At 42.0% G+C, this 10,393-nt stretch overlaps 1 protein-coding gene across 2 annotated transcripts in view; it reads left to right on the top strand.

Annotated features, from left to right (window-relative positions):
* FMO5 (flavin containing dimethylaniline monoxygenase 5) overlaps nucleotides 1–7,440 on the top strand; it is a 43,543-nt gene extending 36,103 nt beyond the window's left edge. For both annotated transcript variants that reach the window (XM_047784854.1, XM_047784853.1), the window contains exons 8-9: nucleotides 428–500; nucleotides 2,810–7,440. In XM_047784854.1, the coding sequence (XP_047640810.1) occupies nucleotides 428–500; nucleotides 2,810–3,155 (419 nt within the window). In that variant the 3' untranslated portion in view covers nucleotides 3,156–7,440. The remainder of the gene's footprint in view (nucleotides 1–427; nucleotides 501–2,809) is intronic.
* Nucleotides 7,441–10,393: the final 2,953 nt, after the last annotated feature.

A 10,393-nucleotide genomic window follows, 5' to 3' on the forward strand; every position in this document is an offset into this window, starting at 1 on the left:
GTGCCTTTTCCAGGGCCGCTCCCTGTGGCATATGGAGATTCCCAGGCTAGGGGTCTAATCAGAGTTGTAGCCTCCGGCCTATGCCACAGACACAGCAACACGGGATCTGAGACTTGTCTGCAACCTACACCACAGCTCATGTCAACAGTGAATCCTTAACCCACGGAGCAAGGCCAGGGATCGAACCACAACCTCATGGTTCCTACTCAGATTCCTTAACCACTGTGCCACGAAAGGAACTCCTACTGATGTTAATATCATTATATTGGGGTGGTGGCAGGGTAAGGTGATCACGTGAAGGCGTAACACCCTTGGTTCAGAAAACTAGCCTGTGTTCCTTGGAATTCTCCATAGCAGGGAAATTGTTAACAGGATTATTGTTCCTACCAAGGTAATTTTACAAGTAAAATTCTGTTTTTCTCTTTAGGGTTAAAGACATTGCCCTCAAAGAGTGAAATGATAAGAGAAATAGCTAAGTTTCAAGAGAATATGGCAAAAAGGTAAGAACTCTCCAACAAAGATATGTGGTTAACCTCTCCACTTAGTTCTTATTAAGAGAAGGGTACTGTATTTGTCTTCCTTATGTTCGTTTAAGGATACAGACTGTATGTTGAAGGAAAAGGAAATAACAGTCTGTGACAGCAGAAGGGAGAAATACCACCAAGTGGTCTAATATGGATGGGGAAGGAGAGACAAGCTTAGGAAAATGCTATGTTTAGGGCCTAAAAGTCCAGTAGGAAAAGCACATGGAGAGAAAACCAGGGATATTACCTTTGCAAGGATTACTTGAAGGGCTAGTAGAGCTGTCAGAGAAAGGAAGGGCAGCAAAGATCTTAAGGAGAAGTAGACATGGTCACATTACAAGTCTACGGGTAGATTTACAAATCTGCAGAGGCCACTCTGCTGGCTGCCATGTGACGGCATATTCAGGTCACAGTGGCTCATGGCATGAAGAATCTCTGTGATCTGGGAAGGTGGGACCATCAGCAAGCTGCTCGTGCTTGGGTGGACAAGGTTATCTAGCTATCTGAATTTCAGACCTAAGCTTATTCAATGAATGGTTTTTATTTGAATAAAGCTGACATGGATGAAGTTCCTAAATTTCTGTGGAAAAGCCAAAAGCACAATCATTTCATGCCCAAACATGTGGTGTTCTTCAGCCGATTATACCAGCATAACTCTCCCTGCTGGGAGGAAGAGAAAGAAAGTTTTTTTTTAACCCTGGTACTCTTTCCAGGTGCTCTCCTATTTTCCTCCTCCCTTCCACTGTCAAGCTTCGGCAACATACAGTCTACATGATATGCTCTAAGTCAGCACCCTTTTCTCCCTCCATTGTAATGTCCATCCTTGGTCCTGGAGCTGCTCTCAAAAACGTCATCCATGACCTACTTCCTTTTTCTTTCTCTTACTACTGAGTTTGGCACTTTGAAAACCTCCTCCTGCTTGCAGTGTTTTCTTTCCTTGCTTTTCTGGCACTAAATTATCCTATTTCCACTTTCTTCCTCTCTTTCCTTTGACTTATTTTTGTCTAGTCACCTTTGGAGGTGAGCAGTTCCCCAGGACAACATTTAACCTTTAGTGAAGGTCAACTTTGTACAAGCACTAAGTGTTTTACACGAAAGAGTTTATTTAATCGTCACAGCAACCCCACAAGGCAGGTACTAGTGCATCTCTTTGTGAAACCTTCCTGAATACCCACTGCGGTAGTATAAATGCAGGCCTAGAAACCCTTGAGCCACCATAACATCCACAGGGAAAGCTCTCAAATTCTTCCCTGCTTACCCTCTTCTAGTCTAAACTGCAGTCCCATTTCAATAAATTCCTATCAGACCATCTATCAGTTCCTCTGAAATTCCATCTCACCTGTTCTGCCTCATTTTCTATCATTGTTTCCTGTCTTTTTTGGATTCCTCTGGTTAGTCCATCTAATTGCAAATATCTTAATATGGCTTTTCTCTTATTTCCTTTCAGTCCCACTGTTCTTTCTTTTATTTTCCTTATAGAAAGCACAAGAGAAAGTCACCAGTTAGCTCTTTAAATCCAACTCCTTCCACACAGGAATTATCCTATTACCACATATTCCCTCTGAAAAGTCCTCTTAGCCCTTCACATGTGCCCTTGGTGAAATCATTCCATCTGGCTCCATCTGGAGGAAGCTAGGGGGATGAGTCACCCTCCCCTTCCTTTCAGGATTCCAAATCATCACTGGCTCTGGGAAGTCCTGCTCTTTGAGCTGCCCCACCACAGTCCTCTTAAAACAACTGAGGATCCCACGCTGAGGAGTTTTCAGCTGGGTCCTCTCTTTCTGTTACTACCAGAGTCCTCTGTCTCTGGATCTGCTGTGCTTGCCTCTCTGTAACCACCCTCGTCTCACAACATGCTTCCTCTACTGTAGAGAGTGCCCACATGCTATAATCTGTGCTCACATCCCACACTCATTCCTGCTTTACTCCTTCATGCTGCAGTTCCCCTGACACAGAATGCTTTCTTTGTTCTCAGCTAATCTATACCACATCCTTCAAGGACTTGTAATAGCTCGATTTTAGCTACTCTCCTCTACATCTCTATTTAGCAGTCCAAAACCACATAGATCTACCAAAAGTCTTACATTCTTTCTGTTTCATGTGTGTCACTCTTTGCTGCTCCAATAGATGATAAGGTCCTTAAAGATAAAGACAATGTTCTCTTTCTTCTCTCTTTTCTACAGCTCCTAGCCCAATACTGAGCCAGTAGCAGGTAGTCAGAGAGCACTGATTAACTGACTGATTGAATTGCTAACAGGCCATGGCTTTTGTCTTCTCTGCTTCAGATATGTGGACAGCCAACGCCATACCATTCAGGGAGACTATATAGATACCATGGAAGAACTTGCTGATCTGGTGGGTGTCAGGCCCAATCTGCTATCCCTGGCCTTCAGTGACCCAAAACTGGCATTCCAGTTATTTTGGGGACCTTGTACTCCAATCCAGTACCGTCTCCAGGGCCCTGGAAAGTGGGATGGAGCACGAAAAGCTATCCTTACCACAGAAGATCGTATCAGGAAGCCACTAGTGACAAGAGTAACTGAAAACAATAATTCCATGACTTCAACAATAACAGTGGCCAGGTTTATGCTGGCTGTTGTCTCCTTTGCTATAATTCTGACCTATTTTTAGCTGTTCCATTGTCATTGCTTCAGTTTGCTTTGAAAGCTGGATCTAGAGATGCCTTCAGAACCTGATGAGATTGAACAACTCTCTCCTTTACATCGCCCAGAAATCTACTTTTCCTTTTCCAAAGCATTGGTCCATGTCCCTCTTTTCCCTACACTGAAATCCCAGCTTTCATTTGTACTGACTTCCCTCCCTTCCTTTTATGACCTATCACTTTTTCCTTCCAGTAACCCCAGGGCTGTGAGCTCAGGTACTCCTTCAGTCATCTTTGTATGTCCTAAGCAGAGTTCCTGTCATGCAGTAGTTGTTTAATCAATGTCTGCTGTCATTTATCAAATATGGTAGGGAGCATAAGTCAGTATATTTAAAAGAAATGGGTGACTCCATGTAACTGTGTTTCTGTAAGAATTTGGTTTTCTAACTAGAATTTTATTCATTGTCTTTTTTTTTTTTTTTTAAATGGCCACACCTGCGGCTTATGGAAGTTCCCAGGCCAGTGACTGAATCGGACCTGTGGTCCAGCTCTAACAATGCTAGATCCCTTAACCCACTGTGCCAAGCTGGGGATCAAACCTGTGCCTCCACAGTGACCCCAGGTGCTGCGGTCAGACTCTTTTTTTTTGTTTGTTTTTTATAGTTCCTTTCTGTTCGAGAGCAAATGATATTGATTTCATTCTTAAATTCATTCATTCATTCATGGGTGCGACATGCAGGAGCTTGATATGGGATCTCAGTTCCTAGACCATGGACTGAACCCAGGCCACAGTGGTGAAAGCACCCAGTCCTAACCACCAGACCACCAGAGAACTCCCTGCAGTCAGATTCTTAACCCACTGCACCACAGTGAGAACTCCTTTTGTTTGCTTTTAATATTGTAACTAAATGTATTTTTTCCTGAGTGATTAGAGAAATAATGGTCCTATAACAGTTGTATATATCTACCATAAGATATATAGATATGAAAACCATTTGTTCCACCAGTGTATCTGATTCCTGGTCATTTTTACTCTTTTCCCCGAAGCAACACATCTCTATTTTATCAATGAAGAAATGACCTTTAGCTTTCTGGGCTCATGGATCATTCTAACAACCTAGCAGCTGCCAACAGCTTCAACCTGGCTAGAAAAAATGAGTATTTTAAATTAGCTGTCCCATCTTTTTTGATCTCTTAGTTCCTGTATTAGGATGCAACAAGACTTCACCTTAGGGACTATGATAAGTAGCCACTGAGGCAGGAGATAGATGGGCCCCAGGCTGAGCACCTGGAATCTGTCCCCTCTGGACAAATACTTCAAGAAAAAAATTATGGCAGGAACAAGGAGGAGCTGAGTCCTGCTTGGCTAAAAGATGAAGAGACCACACATTCCTCATTCTCAAGGTCAAGGAGACCTCCCAAACTACACATGTGCAGAAAGGTTCCTCAGGGGTCAGAGAAGGGAGGCGGCACCCGACCATAATACTTCCTGTCAACTTGCCAGAAACTCTTGTGCTAGAATCCAGCGTGGCTAAAAGATGCACACACACTCACAGGGACCCTGAGGCAGGCCAAATATGAACTCAAACCAGACAGAGCCAGATGACTAGCCAGAAGAACCCCAGAAAAACTGTCCCCATAACTAGCCCCAAAGCACATGGCTCTCTCTCTGTCTCTCTGCCTCTGTCTGTCTGTCTTTCTCTCTCTGAGCCCTTCTGTGCTTTCTCCACACCCATCTTCTCTCCTAATAAACATTCTACTTGCCTCACTCCTTTCAGTCTCCTTGCTGGATTTCTTCTCCAGAGAGACAAGGACTAGGGACCTACATCAAGCCCCTGTGGTCAGTGGTTAGGATTCAGCATGCTCACCCCACAGCCACTACTGGGAGAACACCATCAACTGCTCTAGTGTGGCCTACAAATGTGATTGGGTAGGCCACAATTACTCTTACTCGCTCCCCTCCATACCCTCCCATGCATAGTCTAAGTCATAAGTATTCAAAGAGGTCCTTTATGTAATAAATTAGGATTGATCATTACAAAATAGAGGGAGTATTCTGCTTATAACAGTTTTTCTTATGTCATACATTGTAGTTATACAAAAACAAAGCAAACAAAATGAAACCCAGGGACTCCAGGGCATGTTCAAGTGCTACTGTTTTTTCATCCTCATAATTTTTGCTCTGTTCGTCTCTCTCAGAGAAGTTAAGTAAGAGTTGGCCGTTGGGCACACTGAATTTCATGATGAAAGATACCGGATGTACCAGCCAGGTGTGTGTTCATAAATAAGCTGTTGTGCAATACATTTTGGGATTGCTGCCTGTTATTTAACAAAAGAATAAATAGGAACAACTGAAAGAGCCACCTTGGAAAGTATCTTTCCCAAAACAAATAAGAGAAGCAGGAATGTGGGAATTCTAACTTCCTCCTAATCATATAAGTATTTGTATAATTCTCTGCTATTTGCCTAATGTCGCCTGTGGAAATGCTTTTGGAGAATTAGAAGGTCTTTTTCCTTCCATAATCTTTGTAATACTGGGGATTTATCCTCTACTAAAATGGGCCTAGTGCCTTTTAATATGAAAATTATCCTAGTTCAAGAGTAAATGGATTGCTGGCACAGCACTGTAAATCACCTGTACTTCAATTAAGCAAAGTAAATTGAAAGTTGCTTCTTTTTCATTTCCTCTTTTAACATATAAATTGTCTCTTTCAGCATGTAAGTGGGTTGAATTAAGAGTTCTTGGATAATACTTAGTTTTCAGTAATAAGTACCACAAAAAGTAATGAAGTTTCCTTTTTAAATAAAAAGCATGTAATTCTAAATCCACTGACTCTCATTCTACTTCTAATATGCAAGGTTACCAAAAAAGCATTGAAAGCATTGCTTAAATTCTAAACCAAGCCAAAAGTAAGAGGTGCATAGGAAAGGGAACTCAAAACAACTCAAGATACAAAGCCCTAGTTATTGATGCATGTGTATTAATATTCATCAGTTTACCACATCTTGCTTTGGCAATGACATGAAAAGGTGATACCATTTTCCCAATATGCTTTCTTTGTACTGCCACAAAGTAAGGAAGTGCTCTAAAAGCAAACTAATGGGGGTATGTCAAAGGGACAAGGGAACTAACTGAAAGTGATCCCAATGGCAAAAGCTGGAACAATGTGAAACAGCAATATAAATAACCTACTACTGGACTATAACAAAAAGTATAAAAATTACCCACAAGTCCATACTGATACAAATAATGGAATAATAAGTGAGGTAAAATAAACAAAACTCCCATACAGAAGAATTCTAAACAATTTACATAAATACTCAGTCCTCAAGGATTTAAAGCTTGACTCCCCTCTCCTGAAGTGTAGGCTGCTAGAATGACTTCTTTCCAAAGAGAACAGTATGGAAAGGGGAGAAAATAACTTTACAGTGGAGAAATCTCAGCTGGGTGATCAAGATTAAGATCAGCCGTGAAGTCAGGTTGATAGTGTGTATTCTTTGTTTATTTGTTTTGGCTGACCCTGCAGCATTCAGAGTTCCTGGGCCAGGTTTCAAAACCCAGCCACAGCAGTGACACTGCCAGATCCTTAACAGGAAACAATGACAGAAAATGAGGCAGAACAGGTGAGATGGAATTTCAGAGGAACTGATAGATGGTCTGATAGGAATTTATTGAAATGGGACTGCAGTTTAGACTAGAAGAGGGTAAGCAGGGAAGAATTTGAGAGCTTTCCCTGTGGATGTTATGGTGGCTCAAGGGTTTCTAGGCCTGCATTTATACTACCGCAGTGGGTATTCAGGAAGGTTTCACAAAGAGATGCACCAGTACCTGCCTTGTGGGGTTGCTGTGACGATTAAATAAACTCTTTCGTGTAAAACACTTAGTGCTTGTACAAAGTTGACCTTCACTAAAGGTTAAATACATATAAGGAAGGTATCACTTCTACATGGAATCTTGAAAAAAAAAGTCAAATTCAGAGTCACATCAGGTAGAATAATGACTGTCAGGGGTCAGGAGGTAGGGGAAATGGGGAGATGTTGGTCAAAGGGTATAAACTTTCAGTTATACCTTCTGAGAATATAATGTACCGCATGGTTACTATAGTTAATAATACTGTGTTTGGAATAGTTGAAATTTGCTATGAGAGTTAAATCCAAAGCATTGTTCAGCACACAAACACAAAGGGTATGACGTGATGGTTGTGTTAATTAACTTGATTGTGGTTATCATTCACAGTGTTTACTTGTATCAGATCATCATGATGTAAACATGTACTTTTGTCAGTTATACCGCAATAAAGCTGGAACAAAGAGCACAAATAGTATTTTTTTAAAACATAGTTTCCACAATGGTTGAATAGTCTCTTGTGTATAATCTTGTGTCTTTCCTCTTCCTAAGCCAATTTTTAAAACAGTATTTTTTAATTGAGGTATAATTTTCATACAACAAAATCACCCTTTTTAGTGCACAGTACTGCAAAGTTTAACAGATGCTTAACACCATTACAATCAAGATACAGAAGTGTCCCAGAACTCCACCTGATTTCCTCATGCTGCTTTATAGTCAACCCTTCTTCCTGCCCTCAACTCCTAGAAAGCACTGATCTGTTTTCTTACCCTATATCTTGCTTTTTCCAGAATGTCATGTAGATAAACCTTGGCTTGTGTGTGTGTGTGTGTGTTTAGGGCCACACCAGAAGCATCTGGAAGTTCCCAGGCTAGGGGTCCAATCGGAGCTGTAGCCGCCAGCCTATGCCACAGCCACAGCAACACAAGAGCCTAGGCACGCCTGCGAACTACACCACAGCTCACCGCAACGCTGCATCCTTAACCCACTGAGTGAGGCCAGGGATGGAACCTGTGTCCTCATAGATGCTAGTCAGGTTTGTTAACTGCTGAGCCACGAAGGGAACTTCATCTCTGGCTTCTTTCACTTTCCATAATCATTTGAGATTCCTCCATGTTGTGGGTAGCAAGAGGTTAATCCTTTTCACTGCTGAGCAGTATTCCAATTATGAATACTATAATAAAAATAAATAATAAATAGCATAACAAAAATGTATACCACTTTTTGTTTATAGGATTCACCCAGTGAAAGACACTTGTGTTGTCTCCACATTGGGGTGAATATGAGTCATGCCACCTACATTTTATATAAATAAACACTAATGGATAAGTTTTTGTGTGAACCTGTTTCTTTCTTTCTTTTTTTTTTTTGCCTTTTTTAGGGCCACTCCCGCGGCATATGGAGGTTCCCAGGCTAAGGGGTCGAATCGGAGCTATAGCCACCAGCCTACACCAGAGCCACAGCAACTCGGGATCCGAGCCGCGTCTGCAACCTACACCACAGCTCACGGCGATGCCAGATCATTAACCCACTGAGCAAGGTCAGGGACCGAACCCGCCTCATGGTTCCTAGTCGGATTCGTTCACCACTGCGCCACGACGGGAACTCCCTGTGAGCCTGTTTTTATTTCACTTGAATAGCTAGGAGTGGGATTGCTAATCTCCATGTTAAGTGTAGGTTTAACTTCATTAAAAAGATCAGATTGTTTTGAAATGGAAATCACAGAGAGGTCATACTCACCCCTGATCACAAATGAAGATGGGACCTGGTGAGTGGAGGTGGAAAAGTAAACCTCCAGATGCCCAATCTAACCTGTCATCCAGTTCTGTAAAGTCAATATATTCCTCCCCGACTCCCTCATCCTCACCTCTCAGAGGGGGAGGACACCTCAGGTAAGGTGCATAAAAGCATATTGTGCTGTGAGATCTCCCATGCTGTTATTTTCCTCAGTTTCTCAGGCAGAATGGCTGATTTGAGGAGACCAGTGGCAATAATATCTGAGATGCAGTAACATCAAGAGAACCCCCACCAATTATTTTGTCCATTGCCTCCTTCTTTTTCTCTGTGGAAGCAAAGATAGGACACTGGGGCAAGCCTAAAGAGAGAAATTATACTGATATTGCTTAAGAGAGCTTCTTTTGTTACCTAGTTATTCTTGAATATAAGAAAAAAACAAACTGGACCTGGGAGAAGCAATTAATCCCCCCGATAGTGTCTAAATACTTCTGTCCCAAGTCTAAAAACTCCAATATGCAGAGTTAACTTTTATTACTAACCGAGGACTGATTTACAAATGCTATTAGAACAGAACAGTGTCATGGATAATCTCCCAAGGCAAATAATCCAAAAAAATCATTTCTGCTTAGCTTTACAAAAAGTTTGTCTTCTTGGGAGTTCCCGTCGTGACTCAGTGAAAATGAATCTGACTAGCATCCATGAGGACGCAGGCTCGATCCCTGGCCTCTTGCTCTTGGGTTAAGGGATCCAGCGTTGTCATGAGCTGTGGTGTAGGTCACAGATGTGGTTTGGATCTGGCGTTGCTGTGGCTGTGGCAGAGGCCGGCAGCTGTAGCTCCTATTCGAACCCTAGCCCGGGAACCTCCATATCCTATGGGTGTGGCCTTAACAAGACGAAAATAAAGAGTTTACGTTTTCCATTGGCTAATATAATACTTGGTTAGCTTTTCCAATATTGATTTGACTACTCTAAGGAAATACAAATGAGGGACATCTTATTTGGCATGGAGAAATCACCCTGGCATTAGAAAACTAAAGAGTACACAAGGTAAGGTTTAATGTATGTGTCCTTTGAGGGACTTGCTTCAGAGTCCTGGGGAAAGAATAAAAGGAATTGGGGGATGAAAAGGGGGTAAGATTATCCAAATAGGAGGTAACTAGTCAGTAAAGATTTTGCAGGAGTGAGCAAGAGGTTGCAGTTAAAAATTGCACCTGTTTCCTGTAAACTGCCTTTGGTTAAGAGCAAGAGAATAACTGAGTTTATTAGGGGCAGAGCAAACCAAAAGGGGGAACAGTGGATTTGCCGGACTTAAGTGGATGGGTTTTCAACTTAATATAAAAAATGGACTTTTCCACAAACAGAGCTGCTCATTCAGAAAGGTGGCCTTGTGTGACCTGCAGTTCCCCCTTGCCAGCTATGTTTAAGCCTAAGTGACATTGCCCTGTTAGACATGTAACAAATAGTATTCATGGAACTTTCATTCTGAAAATGTTTCTTAGTGAGTTTAGTCTCTTCACGGGACAAGCAAGACTATGACGAAGAATCAAACCTAGAGTTGCTCTCTGCCAGGTGTCAAAGCAGGGGTTCTTACACTTTAATGCACACACACATTCCCCTGGGGATCTTATTAAAAATGCACATTCTGATCCTGTAGGATGAGGCCTCAGATACAGGATGTCTAAC

The sequence above is a fragment of the Phacochoerus africanus genome, chromosome 6 (genome assembly GCF_016906955.1).
Source record: "Phacochoerus africanus isolate WHEZ1 chromosome 6, ROS_Pafr_v1, whole genome shotgun sequence".
Taxonomy (NCBI): domain Eukaryota; kingdom Metazoa; phylum Chordata; class Mammalia; order Artiodactyla; family Suidae; genus Phacochoerus; species Phacochoerus africanus.